Source organism: Notamacropus eugenii, chromosome 4 (genome assembly GCF_028372415.1).
Source record: "Notamacropus eugenii isolate mMacEug1 chromosome 4, mMacEug1.pri_v2, whole genome shotgun sequence".
In the NCBI taxonomy this organism is placed as follows: domain Eukaryota; kingdom Metazoa; phylum Chordata; class Mammalia; order Diprotodontia; family Macropodidae; genus Notamacropus; species Notamacropus eugenii.
The window spans coordinates 459,345,007-459,365,491 of NC_092875.1; the positions used below are offsets into that span (position 1 = coordinate 459,345,007).

At 36.6% G+C, this 20,485-nt stretch overlaps 1 protein-coding gene across 3 annotated transcripts in view; it reads left to right on the forward strand.

Moving 5' to 3' along the window:
- The window catches only part of HAPLN1 (hyaluronan and proteoglycan link protein 1), a 100,010-nt gene that overhangs the window by 30,416 nt on the left and 49,109 nt on the right, over positions 1-20,485 (forward strand). Inside the window, exon 1 of one of the 3 annotated variants that reach the window (XM_072606210.1) lies at positions 15,203-16,414. The exons of 1 other annotated variant lie outside the window; for it this stretch is intronic. In XM_072606210.1, the coding sequence (XP_072462311.1) occupies positions 16,363-16,414 (52 nt within the window). In that variant the 5' untranslated portion in view covers positions 15,203-16,362. Of the gene's footprint in view, positions 1-15,202; positions 16,415-20,485 lie in introns of those variants that run through there. One more of the 3 variants, XM_072606209.1, reaches the window with a different exon arrangement.

Here is a 20,485-nt window from a genome sequence, read left to right on the forward strand (position 1 = left end):
GGTAACTCAGAGAAGGGTCATAAATTAAGAGCTGTAAAGGAAATTGGAATTCATCAAGTTCAACTCTCTTACTTTACAGAAACAAAGGCCCAGAAAGATCAAAGATCTTCCCAAGCTCATACAGCTAGCAAGTACCTGAGGTAAGATTTGAACTCAGGTCTTCCTGATTCCAAGTCCAGTGCTCTAGCAATCCTACCATGCTAGTGGGGGCAAGAATTGGGAAGAAAGTTTTATTTAGGTAAAGAGGATATGGGTTAAATTTGGCTAGGTGAAGATGGCAAGAGTACACATTTATCTTCAGGGACCCCAACAGGAACTAGAAGAGATGTGGCTTAACAAAAGTACAGAGATGACAAACAGCATCATATATTCTGGGGCATTTTGCGAAGATAGCAGAAGGTGATGCTTGGGAATAGTGGACAGTGAAGATGAATAGCTAAAAGGGAACCAGACTGGAGGGCTTTGAAAACATAGAAAGAGACTGAGGATTCACTGCTCTGGGTAAAATTTTCTTAACTGGGCCTAACTCAGTTCAGTTCCCTCTTGGTTTAGTTTTGATACTGGAACCAAATTAGATACCCAGAGGTCATTCATCAGTTAACAAAAGGAGATTTACTTAGCCATGTCAAGGATAGGCATTGAGGATGCTCTGAGTTGATTGAGCTGAGTGAAGGTCCTTTGGCTGCATTACCTGTCAAGATCCACTAGTGTCAGAGCATACCTGGAGCTTTTCAGGGCTGTTTAGGAAACCAGGAAATAATGTCAACACATTGAGCCATTAATTCCTTGAGCTAACAGTCTTCAGGATCATCTTAATGCCTTTTCAGAAAAAAAAATCCCTATCCTAGCTTTCAGATGGGAGTGGAAATAGATTTAGGACATATCTTCTACCACAGCATTCATTACATGATTTTGAGAAGGGGAATGAAATAGTCAAAGCTACATTTAATAATAGCCTGGTGGCAGCATATAAGGCAGATTAGTGACAAGAGACTGGAGGCAAGAAGGTCATTTCCAGTAATGTAGGCATAAATTGATGATATGATAGAATAGGATGGTAGTAGATGTCATGGAGAAAACAGGGCAAATTGCGAAACTGGGCCCATAGGTTACAGGAGATGACAAAAAAAGGGAGAATCAAATAAGATTGCAAAAATGATTAAAGAACTAGAGAAGGGGTGTTTTATGAGTGAGAAAGGTGGTGAGTTTGAAAAGGAAAATAAAATTAAGTTAATCTTCCTAGTTAACTCTTAATTTCAGTCAAGGATATTACAAGGCACCATATCATATAGAGATTGATGGATTTAGTCTATACAAATGAAATTGGCAGTAACAACTAGGAATCTGGGAAATGGGAATATTTCTAACTACATTGTAATAATTGAGTGATTCCCAGTTAGATCTGGGAAATGAGAATAATTGAAAAAAAATAAGAGTAGTACTCACCAGATATTCTGATTCTGCAGCTTTCAAACAGGAATGTCTTATAGATATTGCTTCTCAATAGCTTTTTCTGTGGCTTCTTGCAATCTATTATTGCAAAATTATTCTTTGGGCACTTGATTTTTATACAGTTGTATCAGGATATCACAGGCTCATAGAAAAAGAATGGGAAAATAATTTTGAGGTCACCTAATTAAACCTTTACTTTTTTAATGGAGAAATAAAGGCTGAGGTTAAATGACATCTAAGATCATGACAGAGCAGGGATGTGAAATGAGCACCTCTGACTGAAAACGCAGTTTCCACTCCCGGGTTCCCCATCACATCTCAATGCAGTCTGATCAGATGATTCTCTAACACTGAAAACACATTATAAAAGATCTTGTATAATTTACCAGGCTTCTGTGTTAATCTCTTTTACATTAATGTTAGTAATATGAGGTAGGTAAGAAATTACCCAGAACTGAGTTTTGAAGTTGTGGTGCATGCTGCTGATGCTTTAACTTGGATTTCCTTAATAAAACTTAATAATTTACCAGTTAAGATTGACTCTGTTTCATAGGTCACATGACCAAAAGCAGTCATCACAATAAGGAAACCAAAAGAACCCAGAAACTCCTCAAATATTTAATCTCCTTACAAATCAGAGAGATCTGTTTCAGTCAAAGACAACACCGGTTTAGGGAAACCACTCATTTGTAAAACATTATGTAAGCAGATAATGGAACTTCAAACATAACTTTCCTTCAAAATAGTGAAAAGCAATTTAGAAAATGAGCCTTTGGAAAATTTGATGGTAGATGCAGTTAAGAACATTTAGAGGAAACTGGAGAACAAGAAACACAAAAAAAGAAAAGGAAAGGAAAGAAAAGAAAAGAGAAAAGAAAAGAAACAAAAGAAAAAAAGAAGAAAAGAAAATTAAAGAAAGAAAAAATCTGCAGTGATGGCAATGGAACCATTACATCTGGGGTTTATCCTCTCAGGACCTGATTTCTCTGTGGTCCTTCATCTGATGCAACGTACCACTCAAAGTCTGAAGGTACAAATAAGCAATTTCTTTAATAGTAAAAAAAGCAAACTTTTAATAAAAGCAAATTTTAATTTAAAATAAGCGAGTCCAGTAATCTTCAGGAAATGTATTATGTTAGGAAATTACATAAGATTGTCCTCCATGGAGAATGAACTGCCTCTTCACCTCTTCCTCTTAGATTCACTCCTTTTGTTCTAAGCTCAGCACAAATATCACCTTCTTCATATGATTTTTCCTGATATTTTCTATTGCCAGTGCCTCCTCCCTTCAGCTGATCTTGAATTTATATTTTATATTTTCCATAGATTTTAATGTGGACAGATTAATATTTTGTTTTATTTAAATGTAGATTCCATTTAGAATGCAAGACAGTCTAGAGATCTGTTTCACTTTTGATCGTATTCGTGATACCTGGCATTGGGGATATCCGATACACTTAACACGTGCTTGTCAATGTATCGACTTATAAGATGAATCTAGAAACAGGGACTGAACTTGACTAAATAAATACAGAGATCTAATCATGTCATTTTCCTGCTCAGGAAGGTCCAGTGGTTCCCTCTTGCCTCTAAGATAAAATACAAAGTCCTCTGTGTAGAGTTTAAAGCCCCTCACAATCTGTCTCCAGTCTGTCTTTCCAGGTTTATTATACATCACTCACCTCACACACTCTCCAGCCCCACTGACTCCCCATACATGGCATCCCATCGCCCATTACTGGACCCTTTACACATTACACACTGCTCCTCCTTTCTTCTCACCATGTCTGGAATCCACTTGCTCCTTATGTCAGTGCCAGTGCCAGTGCTACTTCCAGTAAGAAGCATATCCTGATTTTCCTTGCTGTTATCACCAGTTAACATGTGCCAAACACTGTGTTAGACAATGAGGCTACAAAGACAAAAATAAAAATCTCTCCCCTCATGGAGCTTACACTCCAGTGGGGGTGGAATGGTCAACAAGTATGCAGATAAGTAAATGCAAATATTACTTTATATTTGCTTTGAATATATGTTTTTTATCTGCACACATGTTCCCTTCTCTCTTCCTCCCAATACAATGTTAAGTTCCTTCTTTGCAGAGTCTGCTTCATAAGGTCTGTATGTCTCCATTATCAAACACAGTTTCTGGAACATAGTAGAGGCTCAAAGATTCTTGCTGAATAAATGAATGGAGACTTTATTTTCATTTTTTTTAATGTTTGACAATTAGAAAAGATGAAGCCCCCCTCAGTCAATATGTCTTTCATGCATATCAAAATAATATGAGTCCATGACACATGCAATTATGCAGATAATTGATTAGCAATATGCTATGTATGGACAGCAAACAAGATGAAAAACTGGAAAAGTTACAGTAAGTACCTGATAAATACTTGTTGATTGTGCTTAACTATGGTGGTCCTTATTATGGAAGATATTCTGCTCAGAGTTCGAACCAAAGATGGAAGTCTTGATTGACAGCAAGGTTTCCAACTGTATCAATCCCTAGAAACTTTTCAGTGAAATTCCCAGTGCTACAGAAGCTCTATACACATTGGAGGAAGATGAATGAAGCATGCATATTGACCAAACTATGATATGCAGATGAATAAATAGACCATCAAATTCATTATATCAATGTATTTATTATATTTATTATATCAATGTATATATTATATTTATTATACATATTAATATATTATTATATTATTATATATTTATTATATAATATATTATATTATATATTAGTGATATTAAGATCTATGTTACTTAGGTATTTATCTTCATTATCTCAATGTATTTATGAGTTATATTAAAACAAATGGCAATATATTTATCTTCGGAAGAAACTGCAGTTGGGACCATGTCTGGTACAGAATTGAATATACTAAGAGGTTAGACTGGTATGCATTTGGAAAAAGGCAAAATGTTTTCAATGGTCTCAGGTTAGTCCTTATAGCAAAATCCAGTGTCTTTCATGTCAGTATTCTCTCAGTGACGTCACATGGCTACAAATCATGGAACAACATCATCCTTAGGTAATTGTAATGGCAAGTAATGAAATTACATGGGCAAGGAAAAAGATTCATGATGAAGAGAGGTAAGCTTTAGCATACAACCAACAACGACTTGTGTTTTAGAAGTAAAGTCAGAGTCATTGGGGAAGACAGAAATAACTGCTATTATATTAAGAGTGAAATACTAAGACAAGTACTGTGTTAGTGCTCTAAGAACCCAGAAAATAGAAATGAAATTTTCTAGCTTTTTCAGTAAATCTCCTATGAATGATTCATGGAAAGACAGAAAAGAATCAGATGAGAAGGTGTCATGGGACCCACAGGAGATAGACTGGAGCTGGAACTTGCAGTTGTTAGAGTCAGTTGTTAAATTATCAGTGTTAGCATTTACACAACAGAAATCAGCAAACACTATAAACCAAGGCTTGATTTATTGTTTTGTTGATTCTTTGGACTTAAGAAAGTGATGAAGAAAATGTTAATAATGCAAATTACATTTAAAAGTGTGTTGGTACTTTTTTTCCCAAAGAGTCAGTTGTTAAATTTTTACCAGCAGAACCCCATTGGGAGACATGGATAATTGCATTGGTGGAAGAAATCAAAGGACCATCCAAGTAAAGGATGGTCTCCCTTGTTGCATTTTGGCATGTAAACCAAGGAGAAGCAGGGACAAACTTAGAAAATAGTCAATGTTTCTTTCCTGTGCCCAGATACTGAGTTCTCTCACTAAATCACCAGAAACTCCATTATGGTATAGCCTCTAAAAACCTACTGCTAAGCTCTAGATCGTTGCCTTACCACCGTAACTTATCCCTTCTTTGTCCTACCACTTTAGGACTTTGCTCTCTGATGAACTAATTCAGTCAGAGGTGCTGAAGGAAAGCAATGACTTCATGAATTTCTTTTCCCAGATAACAATTTTAAAGGGGACCTTTTATATCTTGAGGAGTGGCATTTTCTGGCTGATGGAGGAGAAATTTAGGAGCAGGAAGGCATTTCATATGCTCTTTAAATATTTGTTGAATGAATGAATGGTCTGTTTATACAAAGGGCAAGCCCATAAGTTAAATGTGTTTGCCTTGGGAAATTAGCTCTTCCCCAGAAAAAAAAAAGATCATTATTGAGACTACTTTATATGAGTTAGTCTTTTTCTTTTAACTTCTAATTCTTAGATTCTACAAGCCTTTCCCTATAAAAAAAATCATGGCTTTAGTGAAATTCTTTGTACTACAGCTCACAATTATTCACTATCCTTCTTTGTTTCCCCAAATTTATCACACCCACCCTCTGCTTTAATTCTTAGTTAGCTAAGCTGTGTTGTAAGATTCCTAAGGGCAAGGTCTGCTCTTGGTTTTGTCTTCATACTCATAGGGTGCAGCACAGTGTCCCTACATAGTAGGCGTTTAATAAATAATTGTCAAGTTAATTTCATTTCCTCATAGTGCTTTCATTTTCGTTTTTGTTTTTGTTTGTTCTTGTTGTTTTCGTATCGAATTGTCTCTGTTAAAAAACTTCATCTTCCTCAGCTCCTAAACTCCTAAAATTAAATGGCTGCTTACATCTTCTAGCATTTCAACTATGGCATCAAACTCAAATAGAAATGGGGAAATTAATCCATACATAAGAATCCTTGCAGGCTACAAATAGACTTTGTTTTAAAATGTGATGTGATGTATGTTTTATTGTATTTTTATTTATTTTGTTAAAGATTTCCCAATTACATTTTAAGCTGGTTTGACTACACTCGAGTGTTATGAATGGAATATGACCGGGGAAGGTATATTTGACATGTCTACAGTGTCACCCATTCCACTATTATCCCTTAGCCCCAGAATTCTGGCAGCGGCAAATACATTGTTATAAGAGAGAATCCCAGAGTCGGGCACTGGGTCTGGAGTCAGGAGGACCTGAGTTCAAATTGAGTCTCTGACACTTGCCACACTTACTAACCTTGTGTGACCTTGAACAAGTCACTTATCCCCAATTGCCTTGCCTTCCCCCATCAAAAAATCTGAGAGAGAGAGCCCCAGGTGATCTTATGCAGGCTTTCACCAAAACACAAGGGTCAAATGTGCTGATGTCTAGATGACTGTCAGAGAGAGAGGCATAAAAAGGGAGAGCACTACTGACTGAATTACTTCATCCATGACATCTTTGTAGCACTAAGCAAAGTTGTTCTCCCACTTTGGGCGAGAGAGGTTCTTATAAGTATTAGAAAGGAATAGTAGGAGAAGAGAGATACATTCAATCTCACTGAGAGAGGCCAGATTCGACCCATGGTCTCATTCCTCCTACCAACCATTGTATCCTCCACATCTTTCAACTTGCCTTCTCTACCCTGTCCCATATCATAGGTGCTGAATTGGAGCAAGCTTATAAGGAGCGTTTTTAGTGTCTAGTGGGAATAGGTGAGAAAAACCATCCGGATGGTCTTTTGCCCTCCCAAAGGGACCCCCCCCCCAAATCTGAATTCTCCTTCTTTAGGCTCAACATGCATCCTCATTCTTTCTTTCCATTGGGATCTACACTTTACAGCTCTCATTTCTCTGTTTTGATTCCAACTAGAACATCCACATCAAGGAACTCTCCATGTTTCAAAATGCAGTAAGGAAATGGGAAGGTCTAGCTAGAATCTAACTCCTGAAGCTTCATTAAGCACAAGTAGAAAACTGATAGAACTCTAACTGTTATACACAGTCAAACAGCCAACACCTTAGTAGATGTTTAATACCATATAAAACACCTGTACTGTGCTGAGTTCTGAATACCAAGATGAAAACAGTAAGGACCTTACAATACGGCTTAGCTAACTAAAAATTAAAGAGATAGAGACTAATAAAGTCGAAAACTAGCCAGGGTGCTTCCAGGTTAAGGTTCAACTTGTTCTTTTCACCACATGTGCTTCTACTGATTAGAAGTCCTGGTGTTTACAAATTCCTTTCAACTTCTGTTATATCCTCATTTAACTTCTCTTTACATCTGTCTGTCTCTAAATTCCATTTCAAGGACTCTACTAGAAAATCTCCAGTGTCTGTGTAAAGATGAGGTGAACTCCTACATACCCCCAAATTGTCAAGCAGGTGAAGGTAAGAGCCTAGGTAGGGAAGCCAAGCCTATCACTCACATGGTCCACTAAATTTCACTGTCCTGCCCTTCTCCAAGCATCAATGTGCAATCTCTCTCTCCCTCCCTCTCTCTCTCTCTCTCTCTCTCTCTCTCTCTCTCTCTCTCTCTCTCTCTCTCTCTCTCTCTCTTCAAGTCTCAGACACTTATTATCTGTGTGACCCTAGACAAGTTACATTGCCGCTGCCTGCCTCAGTTTCCCCAATTGTAATATGGGGACAATAAAAGCACTTACTTCCCAGGGTTGTCATGAAGATCATATGAGATATTGGTGACATGAGTAGCATGCCTGACACATAGAAGGTGCTTAATAAAAAAAGAGAAAAGAAAAGAAACAAAAGAAAAAAAGAAGAAAAGAAAATTAAAGAAAGAAAAAATCTGCAGTGATGGCAATGGAACCATTACATCTGGGGTTTATCCTCTCAGGACCTGATTTCTCTGTGGTCCTTCATCTGATGCAACGTACCACTCAAAGTCTGAAGGTACAAATAAGCAATTTCTTTAATAGTAAAAAAAGCAAACTTTTAATAAAAGCAAATTTTAATTTAAAATAAGCGAGTCCAGTAATCTTCAGGAAATGTATTATGTTAGGAAATTACATAAGATTGTCCTCCATGGAGAATGAACTGCCTCTTCACCTCTTCCTCTTAGATTCACTCCTTTTGTTCTAAGCTCAGCACAAATATCACCTTCTTCATATGATTTTTCCTGATATTTTCTATTGCCAGTGCCTCCTCCCTTCAGCTGATCTTGAATTTATATTTTATATTTTCCATAGATTTTAATGTGGACAGATTAATATTTTGTTTTATTTAAATGTAGATTCCATTTAGAATGCAAGACAGTCTAGAGATCTGTTTCACTTTTGATCGTATTCGTGATACCTGGCATTGGGGATATCCGATACACTTAACACGTGCTTGTCAATGTATCGACTTATAAGATGAATCTAGAAACAGGGACTGAACTTGACTAAATAAATACAGAGATCTAATCATGTCATTTTCCTGCTCAGGAAGGTCCAGTGGTTCCCTCTTGCCTCTAAGATAAAATACAAAGTCCTCTGTGTAGAGTTTAAAGCCCCTCACAATCTGTCTCCAGTCTGTCTTTCCAGGTTTATTATACATCACTCACCTCACACACTCTCCAGCCCCACTGACTCCCCATACATGGCATCCCATCGCCCATTACTGGACCCTTTACACATTACACACTGCTCCTCCTTTCTTCTCACCATGTCTGGAATCCACTTGCTCCTTATGTCAGTGCCAGTGCCAGTGCTACTTCCAGTAAGAAGCATATCCTGATTTTCCTTGCTGTTATCACCAGTTAACATGTGCCAAACACTGTGTTAGACAATGAGGCTACAAAGACAAAAATAAAAATCTCTCCCCTCATGGAGCTTACACTCCAGTGGGGGTGGAATGGTCAACAAGTATGCAGATAAGTAAATGCAAATATTACTTTATATTTGCTTTGAATATATGTTTTTTATCTGCACACATGTTCCCTTCTCTCTTCCTCCCAATACAATGTTAAGTTCCTTCTTTGCAGAGTCTGCTTCATAAGGTCTGTATGTCTCCATTATCAAACACAGTTTCTGGAACATAGTAGAGGCTCAAAGATTCTTGCTGAATAAATGAATGGAGACTTTATTTTCATTTTTTTTAATGTTTGACAATTAGAAAAGATGAAGCCCCCCTCAGTCAATATGTCTTTCATGCATATCAAAATAATATGAGTCCATGACACATGCAATTATGCAGATAATTGATTAGCAATATGCTATGTATGGACAGCAAACAAGATGAAAAACTGGAAAAGTTACAGTAAGTACCTGATAAATACTTGTTGATTGTGCTTAACTATGGTGGTCCTTATTATGGAAGATATTCTGCTCAGAGTTCGAACCAAAGATGGAAGTCTTGATTGACAGCAAGGTTTCCAACTGTATCAATCCCTAGAAACTTTTCAGTGAAATTCCCAGTGCTACAGAAGCTCTATACACATTGGAGGAAGATGAATGAAGCATGCATATTGACCAAACTATGATATGCAGATGAATAAATAGACCATCAAATTCATTATATCAATGTATTTATTATATTTATTATATCAATGTATATATTATATTTATTATACATATTAATATATTATTATATTATTATATATTTATTATATAATATATTATATTATATATTAGTGATATTAAGATCTATGTTACTTAGGTATTTATCTTCATTATCTCAATGTATTTATGAGTTATATTAAAACAAATGGCAATATATTTATCTTCGGAAGAAACTGCAGTTGGGACCATGTCTGGTACAGAATTGAATATACTAAGAGGTTAGACTGGTATGCATTTGGAAAAAGGCAAAATGTTTTCAATGGTCTCAGGTTAGTCCTTATAGCAAAATCCAGTGTCTTTCATGTCAGTATTCTCTCAGTGACGTCACATGGCTACAAATCATGGAACAACATCATCCTTAGGTAATTGTAATGGCAAGTAATGAAATTACATGGGCAAGGAAAAAGATTCATGATGAAGAGAGGTAAGCTTTAGCATACAACCAACAACGACTTGTGTTTTAGAAGTAAAGTCAGAGTCATTGGGGAAGACAGAAATAACTGCTATTATATTAAGAGTGAAATACTAAGACAAGTACTGTGTTAGTGCTCTAAGAACCCAGAAAATAGAAATGAAATTTTCTAGCTTTTTCAGTAAATCTCCTATGAATGATTCATGGAAAGACAGAAAAGAATCAGATGAGAAGGTGTCATGGGACCCACAGGAGATAGACTGGAGCTGGAACTTGCAGTTGTTAGAGTCAGTTGTTAAATTATCAGTGTTAGCATTTACACAACAGAAATCAGCAAACACTATAAACCAAGGCTTGATTTATTGTTTTGTTGATTCTTTGGACTTAAGAAAGTGATGAAGAAAATGTTAATAATGCAAATTACATTTAAAAGTGTGTTGGTACTTTTTTTCCCAAAGAGTCAGTTGTTAAATTTTTACCAGCAGAACCCCATTGGGAGACATGGATAATTGCATTGGTGGAAGAAATCAAAGGACCATCCAAGTAAAGGATGGTCTCCCTTGTTGCATTTTGGCATGTAAACCAAGGAGAAGCAGGGACAAACTTAGAAAATAGTCAATGTTTCTTTCCTGTGCCCAGATACTGAGTTCTCTCACTAAATCACCAGAAACTCCATTATGGTATAGCCTCTAAAAACCTACTGCTAAGCTCTAGATCGTTGCCTTACCACCGTAACTTATCCCTTCTTTGTCCTACCACTTTAGGACTTTGCTCTCTGATGAACTAATTCAGTCAGAGGTGCTGAAGGAAAGCAATGACTTCATGAATTTCTTTTCCCAGATAACAATTTTAAAGGGGACCTTTTATATCTTGAGGAGTGGCATTTTCTGGCTGATGGAGGAGAAATTTAGGAGCAGGAAGGCATTTCATATGCTCTTTAAATATTTGTTGAATGAATGAATGGTCTGTTTATACAAAGGGCAAGCCCATAAGTTAAATGTGTTTGCCTTGGGAAATTAGCTCTTCCCCAGAAAAAAAAAAGATCATTATTGAGACTACTTTATATGAGTTAGTCTTTTTCTTTTAACTTCTAATTCTTAGATTCTACAAGCCTTTCCCTATAAAAAAAATCATGGCTTTAGTGAAATTCTTTGTACTACAGCTCACAATTATTCACTATCCTTCTTTGTTTCCCCAAATTTATCACACCCACCCTCTGCTTTAATTCTTAGTTAGCTAAGCTGTGTTGTAAGATTCCTAAGGGCAAGGTCTGCTCTTGGTTTTGTCTTCATACTCATAGGGTGCAGCACAGTGTCCCTACATAGTAGGCGTTTAATAAATAATTGTCAAGTTAATTTCATTTCCTCATAGTGCTTTCATTTTCGTTTTTGTTTTTGTTTGTTCTTGTTGTTTTCGTATCGAATTGTCTCTGTTAAAAAACTTCATCTTCCTCAGCTCCTAAACTCCTAAAATTAAATGGCTGCTTACATCTTCTAGCATTTCAACTATGGCATCAAACTCAAATAGAAATGGGGAAATTAATCCATACATAAGAATCCTTGCAGGCTACAAATAGACTTTGTTTTAAAATGTGATGTGATGTATGTTTTATTGTATTTTTATTTATTTTGTTAAAGATTTCCCAATTACATTTTAAGCTGGTTTGACTACACTCGAGTGTTATGAATGGAATATGACCGGGGAAGGTATATTTGACATGTCTACAGTGTCACCCATTCCACTATTATCCCTTAGCCCCAGAATTCTGGCAGCGGCAAATACATTGTTATAAGAGAGAATCCCAGAGTCGGGCACTGGGTCTGGAGTCAGGAGGACCTGAGTTCAAATTGAGTCTCTGACACTTGCCACACTTACTAACCTTGTGTGACCTTGAACAAGTCACTTATCCCCAATTGCCTTGCCTTCCCCCATCAAAAAATCTGAGAGAGAGAGCCCCAGGTGATCTTATGCAGGCTTTCACCAAAACACAAGGGTCAAATGTGCTGATGTCTAGATGACTGTCAGAGAGAGAGGCATAAAAAGGGAGAGCACTACTGACTGAATTACTTCATCCATGACATCTTTGTAGCACTAAGCAAAGTTGTTCTCCCACTTTGGGCGAGAGAGGTTCTTATAAGTATTAGAAAGGAATAGTAGGAGAAGAGAGATACATTCAATCTCACTGAGAGAGGCCAGATTCGACCCATGGTCTCATTCCTCCTACCAACCATTGTATCCTCCACATCTTTCAACTTGCCTTCTCTACCCTGTCCCATATCATAGGTGCTGAATTGGAGCAAGCTTATAAGGAGCGTTTTTAGTGTCTAGTGGGAATAGGTGAGAAAAACCATCCGGATGGTCTTTTGCCCTCCCAAAGGGACCCCCCCCCCAAATCTGAATTCTCCTTCTTTAGGCTCAACATGCATCCTCATTCTTTCTTTCCATTGGGATCTACACTTTACAGCTCTCATTTCTCTGTTTTGATTCCAACTAGAACATCCACATCAAGGAACTCTCCATGTTTCAAAATGCAGTAAGGAAATGGGAAGGTCTAGCTAGAATCTAACTCCTGAAGCTTCATTAAGCACAAGTAGAAAACTGATAGAACTCTAACTGTTATACACAGTCAAACAGCCAACACCTTAGTAGATGTTTAATACCATATAAAACACCTGTACTGTGCTGAGTTCTGAATACCAAGATGAAAACAGTAAGGACCTTACAATACGGCTTAGCTAACTAAAAATTAAAGAGATAGAGACTAATAAAGTCGAAAACTAGCCAGGGTGCTTCCAGGTTAAGGTTCAACTTGTTCTTTTCACCACATGTGCTTCTACTGATTAGAAGTCCTGGTGTTTACAAATTCCTTTCAACTTCTGTTATATCCTCATTTAACTTCTCTTTACATCTGTCTGTCTCTAAATTCCATTTCAAGGACTCTACTAGAAAATCTCCAGTGTCTGTGTAAAGATGAGGTGAACTCCTACATACCCCCAAATTGTCAAGCAGGTGAAGGTAAGAGCCTAGGTAGGGAAGCCAAGCCTATCACTCACATGGTCCACTAAATTTCACTGTCCTGCCCTTCTCCAAGCATCAATGTGCAATCTCTCTCTCCCTCCCTCTCTCTCTCTCTCTCTCTCTCTCTCTCTCTCTCTCTCTCTCTCTCTCTCTCTCTCTCTCTCTCTCTCTCTCTCTCTTCAAGTCTCAGACACTTATTATCTGTGTGACCCTAGACAAGTTACATTGCCGCTGCCTGCCTCAGTTTCCCCAATTGTAATATGGGGACAATAAAAGCACTTACTTCCCAGGGTTGTCATGAAGATCATATGAGATATTGGTGACATGAGTAGCATGCCTGACACATAGAAGGTGCTTAATAAATGCTTATTCACTCTCTCCATCCCTCCGCCCTTTATGGCTTTTTCAGTTCTCCTCCGTCACTTCTGTCCATTTTCAGTGGGTTGGCTTCTTTCTATATTCATTATCACTTCTGATCTTTATCATTGCACTCTCCCTTTTTCTTCCATTTTTGTTTTTTCATTCTCTCTTCCTACTACTTCTTATATTTAGCTGTGGAGGGTAGGCTTTATAACTATTTCTGGACAATAAGAACACCTTGTGAACTTCTCAGTCTATGGAACTCCTGACATGAAAACTCCCTCCACTGATGCACATAGGAAATTTGTCTATAGCTGTATAGTCTTGTGGATATGCCTGGTGCCCTGAGAAGCTAATTTATTTGTCCTTGTTCACATAGTTAGAATGTCTCAGAGGCACAACACTTAACTCCAGGTGTTAGTGACTCCTTGGCTGGTCCTCTATGCCCTATGTGAAGCTGTCTTTTTTAACTTGAAAATAGTATACATGTTCCAAATCCTTGACTTCTCCTGCCTCCATTTATTTTAAAAATCCTTTTCTTTTGCCCTATCAATAATTTCTTGCAAGGCTAAAGTTCTTTGAAGATATACTAGAATTTCAAGCCTTACATATACATGTATGTGTGTATATATATATACATATATACGTTTATGTACATATGTGTATGTAAGGCTCTAAATTCTAGCATATATATATTCTAACCACATAAATGTATGTATGTATATATATATCCACATACCTATATATATAATGTATACATATACACACACATACATATATACACACACACATACACACTATACACACACACACACACATATGGCAAGGTCATTATTAATCAGTACATTGTTAAGAAGAATTGGAATCTTGAAATTCATGAACAATCTTTGCCAAATTGTGAAATAAGTGCTCTGTCACTAATATATTTCTTCCTTCTTTGCTCTATCTTTTTTTCATATCCCCTAGTAATTCAACCTGAGAAGCCCCCTCACCTCTGTCTCCTTAGTCTCCATCCTCAGGCTACCATGTGATACCTAGGTCCACTCTCTTATTGGTTTCTTATGATGTTCCCCAAGATAGTGTGGTTGTTGCCACTTTTCACTCAGCCATTTTAAAAGTTAATCTTTTGTGTCCTGTCCTGGCAGTATCAGATTTATTTTTTCAGGGTGACAATCAAGTTCCTTAATTTGTGTTAATATATCAGTAGTTGTGATTAGGCCCCTCTTGCCCTTCCCCATGTATTGTAATGGAAAAAGCATTAGGTTAGGTTAGAAATTGGGAAACTTGGATTCCAGTTCTGATTCTGCCACTGATTGACTATAAGACTTTGGATGTCACCACACTTTCCTGGTCTCAGTTCTCTCATTGTAAAACTGCGGATAGAATGGACTAGATGCCTTCTGATGAAAATGATCTTGTAAACAGTGACCTTCTGAAAATATTGTTACTGTTTTTGTTGTCTAACAACAGATTGATTGATGATGCTAATAGTAGGAATTAAGGTCATGAAAGAAGGGCGATGACATGGCAGATCAGTGAGGATAACATTTTTGAACATGTGCATCCTTGCTTCAATGCATTAAAGCAATCCACTCTGACTACTAGATTTGTTTGTATTGCTCTGGATTCCTCATATAACTAATGAATTTATTTTGAAAACACTAGAATCTCAATGTCTATATAATAGAAACCAAAAGGTTTGACAACTCTAGAAGAAAAATATTTTCAATATTATGTCAATTTTTATGAAATTGATTGTTATGTCATGAAAGGGGGTTGGATTTGGAGTCAAGAAACTCTGCCCTGACACCTATTTCCCTCAGCTTCAGTTTCTTCATCTGTAAAATGTAGCCAATATTTACACTCCTTACTTCATAGTATTGTAAGAAAATTGCTTTGAGAACATCAGAGCTCCATAGATATGGTCGTAATTTTGTGCATGTCTCCCTAGCTCATACAGGCAATAAACCTATAATGGACACTTAATAAGTGGATGTTGATTGGTTAGTTGAGTTAATATTCTACCAGAAATACTTATTAAATGCCATTAACTGAACTGTCTTAGGCTAACCTGGAATTCTTCATACCTTGTACAAACATGATCATTTGATTCAAGTTTTAGAAATCAGTTACATGGTTATTTAAAATTACTGAGTGATTTAAATATGAAGGGTTTCAAATAACAATGGACAGAGAGATTGCTTAAAATGGAAAACCTATTTAAAAGTTGTATTCTTAGAGCACAGAGTCCTAGGAATCACATATTTACTAGTTGGAAGGGACTTTCAATATCCCATATTCCAATCTCTTCATCCTTTAATTGAAGAAACTTAAGACCTGAGATGTGATCTTCCCAAGTCAACACAGGTGGTAAGTAACAGAGCCAGGATTAGAATACAGTTCTTTTTATTTCAAAGTCATGATTTCTCCATGACAACATGCTGTCTGATTTCATTTTTTATTTGACTCAATAACTAGATAATAATTTTAGTTCTACTTTTGGTACTGTGTAGACCCAGTTTTAATGACTGGCAGCAAGCATTGTTATTTGTAAGCCAATGAGCTGAATCCTGCATGAGATCATATTTTGAAATAGGAATATGGACCAATAGTAAACTTGATTTGGGATCTTGGAAAATATCTTAAAAGTGGCAGCCAAAAGAGTTTTGAGACAGCATACGGCAGAGAAAAGAGAGGGGAAGTTTCTGCTTTTGTGAAGCATTATTCTAATTGCAGTTATTTTTACTTTCAATCTTAACTTGGCACAATTAAATAACTTCGCAGACCACTGGCAATAGCACTTTGTATGTCTGCAGTGTTCAGTCAGAATCCAGAGCTGGGGATAGATGTATATTCTTTCTATGCCTTTGCAGAAACTATTCACTGGTCGGAATCTGGGTGAGTTGCCTGATTCTTATTACTTGTAAGCTAACTTGGAATTGCTTGCATGGTGATTCAGATTAAATCTTGTTTTATCGGACTGAATTATTTTAGTGTCAGAACCATGATGTCACCAGAGGCTGCATTTTGGGCTGTTTTTTCCATTTGCATTATAATACCCTGTGCTAATGTCATGTTTGAGTATTAGATGGCAAAAATTTGAAATTTATCACAATTTTCATGTTTTTCTTTGGTTGAATTGATTATTAAAACAACATTCTATTAACTTGAGCTTGAAACATTGAGATTATTTAATTTCACAATAGTGTGATTAACTTTCTGGGCTGTGTGTCCAGAAAAATCACTCCTCAAAAATGTTCATGCTAGAAAAAATTGATTGTATTTAATATAAAATAGCATTGGGGGATTATATAAAATTATATATATATGTTTATATAAAAGCTAAATCTGAAAAAAAATCTTTAGAAAAGGAAAAACTCACACTTCAAATATGATGAAGGTAGTTATAATAGTTTCCTGCATGTCTAAATTTCAGAGCACGAGTCAAATGGCAGCTCTCCCTCCTCCTAGCCTCCCAGGCTTTGGCTTTCACTAGGTGAAATCAATAAATTTGGAAAGAGTAGTTTTGTTTTATTTGCCTTTGTCCTATTTTGCATTAGTATTTTTTCACATTTTTGAAGCCATCCAATAACAACCTAAGAGTCCTTGGAAGTGGTTCTTTGTGCCTTCTCCTGCCCTCTCTCTTGATGTTTTCGACGAAGCTGTCTCACCATGTTGTTGAAAATCACGTCTGTAAATGTACCAAGCTCTTTAACATGCATGAGTTTAAGCTTGACTTAAATTGGAAGTCACTTGGGAAAAAATCCTGTCGACCTTTATAGAGCCATTAATAGCCTGCCACATTCTCTATCAGTCTTCATGAAACATTTATTATTACAGATAATGACAAGCAGTCACTTCATTTTATGCATTCTGGGGAAAAAAAAACATTTTAGGTCTAATTTTATTGTTGTTGAGTACAGGCCTTTATTGTAGACACTGTTAAGATCCTAGCCTATGGAGTCAGATCAAAGTCAGTCTCTGAAAGTAAATATCTTTCATGTGAAGTTCTATATGGGAAACATATTCATCATTCATTTTAGAAGAAAGAATATTTTGTGGAACAACCCTTAACCATCTCTTTTTGTAAAGGAAATGAATTGAGACCAGGAACAAAGAAGAGTTGACAGTAATGAATTGTTTTAGACTAAATTATCTGAGGCACGTGGATTTATTAACTTTCCTATCACGAGTTTCCTTAGCAACAAGCAATATATAATTTGGTTGTTCATATACTGCCAATATGCTATGTGAGCATTTAGCATATGGAACTACAAAGAAATCATAGGTTAAGCTGAGAAATAGAATTGTTCATTTGTATTCTTAAAGGGTTAGTCATATTTTAAGAATTGTTCAAGAAGAAATTTTGTTTTAGTGAATTTTTTCCATGCCATAGATAAAAATGAATGCTGTTTTTACACTTGCCAGGAATACATACTAATGGTATTAAAATGTGCTCTTCAGATTGGTTGCTATCTATATTTTAAGTTTCTGTGGTTCAAGCAGTGGTTGATAATATTTGGTTAATAATAACAATAGTTTCCATTCAAAGAACATCTTCCATTTAAGGAGCACTTACATGCATTATATCATGTGATCCTCCTAATAACCCTGTAATGTAGGAAGCACTTTTATTATAACTCTTATTTTACATATAGAAATCTGGGGCTCTGAGAATTTGTTACTTGCTCAAAGGCATACAACTAGAGGTGATGAAGTTGGAATTTGGACCTCAACAGCCATTTTATTTTGTTTTTGCTTTTCCATGTTAGTAAAATACATTGACATGAAAGGTGGTCCTGTGTTGGGCAGGTCAGGCAGGTTTGTAATGGTTTCTCCATGAGTCCAGTGGATTTATAATCTCATTTTGATAAGTATTCCTTCCAGTAATACAGACTACAACCCATCCATTCTTGCTCACTCTGTGCAAACCTTGGCCATTGCCCCCTTCCATAAATTGGTCATAAGGTGTACAACCAATGTTCTGAGAGGTGGGGAGTGGGGGGGGTCTTCCTCAAATTCTCTTGACATTGCAGGGATAACAAAAGGCTATTTATTGATTGTCCCTTGTTCTCAATATATGACTGATTTGACATTTTTCCTGTTATACATTTCTCTAATGACATCATTCTACTTCTTCTGCATGATTTGTCATTTGTAACATATTGCAGCCTGCCTACCACAAGCCTTCCCATTGCCCTTTGGGTGTTCCTCAACTTCAGTTCTTCAGAAACAATGTCATTCCATGATCCACAGCCATTCAGCATTACTCTAAGAATGTTGGCAATAAAAATATAGACCTTTGATTTATGGAAATGTTTGGGTTCATTAAAAACACTTCCTAATTTCCCAAAGGTAATTCATCCCACTTGAAATACTATCAACACATGTTTATTGAATATGATGCTGCAGCATTTCCATCTATTTGGTAGAGAGCAGATTTCCAGAATAAGCCCTGTAAAGTGCTGTGTTTCCTTGGAAAACTCCTCTGTGACTCATGCATGGACAGAGCACAGTGAAGTCTGAAACACACAGAAGTATTGCTAAGCTACTGACATCATCGGTATAGCCATGAATTTGGAAACTGTAGAATTCTTCTGTCAACTATCATACTAAGATTCCAGCACAGTATCAGTGGGAAGAAGCAACATAAATGGCATCAATATGGTGAACCCCTTGGAGTGGAGAGTCAGCAGGCTGCCTAAGAAGGGGTGAACTAGCTGAGGTCAGAAAAATGGAACAGGTGAAAGTTTCCATGCATACCAACAATGAGATTGGGCCACTTAGGGGCTATGGCACTTTCACTGGGTGAGATGGGGAGATAAAGAAATCAAAGAAGGAAGGAAAGAAGGAAGAGAAAGAGTAAGAAAAGATAACAGAATAAGGAGAAATTCTGTCTCAATGCAAGAACAACCCTTTCATTCCAATTATGTAAGTAGGGAATGTGACCATTTTCCTTTGATCCAAATCTATGGCTGATTCAGCATGACAAGAGCTAGGCACCCCACTATTTTTCGGATGGTATATATATTAGCTACCATCTGCTTGTGAAGTGGATGATCAGGCCAAAAAAACCAGTAAGAACCAGATAATTTATTTTAACCTTTGCTTAACCTTGAGCACATATTCTATTCACTACTCCACACGGTGAAAATTATAATAAATAGAAATCCAACTAAGGGGATAGATGGAGTATTGATGGAAGAGTTCATCTCTTTCAAGAAGCAATTAGAAAAAGAAAGTTAAGAGTTCTTATAGGTTTATAATTTCTGTATATCACAACCTTAATTTGTTGAATAATAAATTTGTCTTTGATTTCGATGTTTATTGACGTGTGTTTTTTCAGTTTTCCAAACAAGTGTTACATAACATTACTATGGAACAAGACTAACATTAACATTATAATTTAATCAGAAATGATGTGGACTGACTGGCCAATGAAAGGGTAGTTTGAGGAAGCTTCAGGGAATCTATTGAAAGGATGAAGAACTTATTCCAAACATTGGCCTATTTTCCTAGAAGACTAGTTTCTTTCACCATCTAGCAAAGAATCACGAACTATTTATCATGTTGTTAAAACAGGTATGATTGCTACAGTTTCTTTTAAAAAAAAACTTGTGACATAACTTGCAAGATCACAAATGCATAATAAGGCAGGAAAGATGGATGGGAACCATGATAAGAAAGAAAAAAAAATGAGGAGGAATTTACAATAAAAGAAAGATGGGGGGAGAAACAACACAAGAGAGGTATACATGAGAAGAAAGAGAACAAAGAGAAAAGAGAATAGGAAATGAAGCAAGAAGGGAAAAAAAGGAATTTATATAGAGAAGACAGGGGGAGGGGAGGGATCTCTCTGCAGTATTAGACCCGCTTCGTTCTAGATACCCCCTGACCTCGGCTTTTCTAATTCTGTTTTCTCCTTTATTGATCTCCTGATCAGTCCTCAGACTTCATGGTAGGATCATC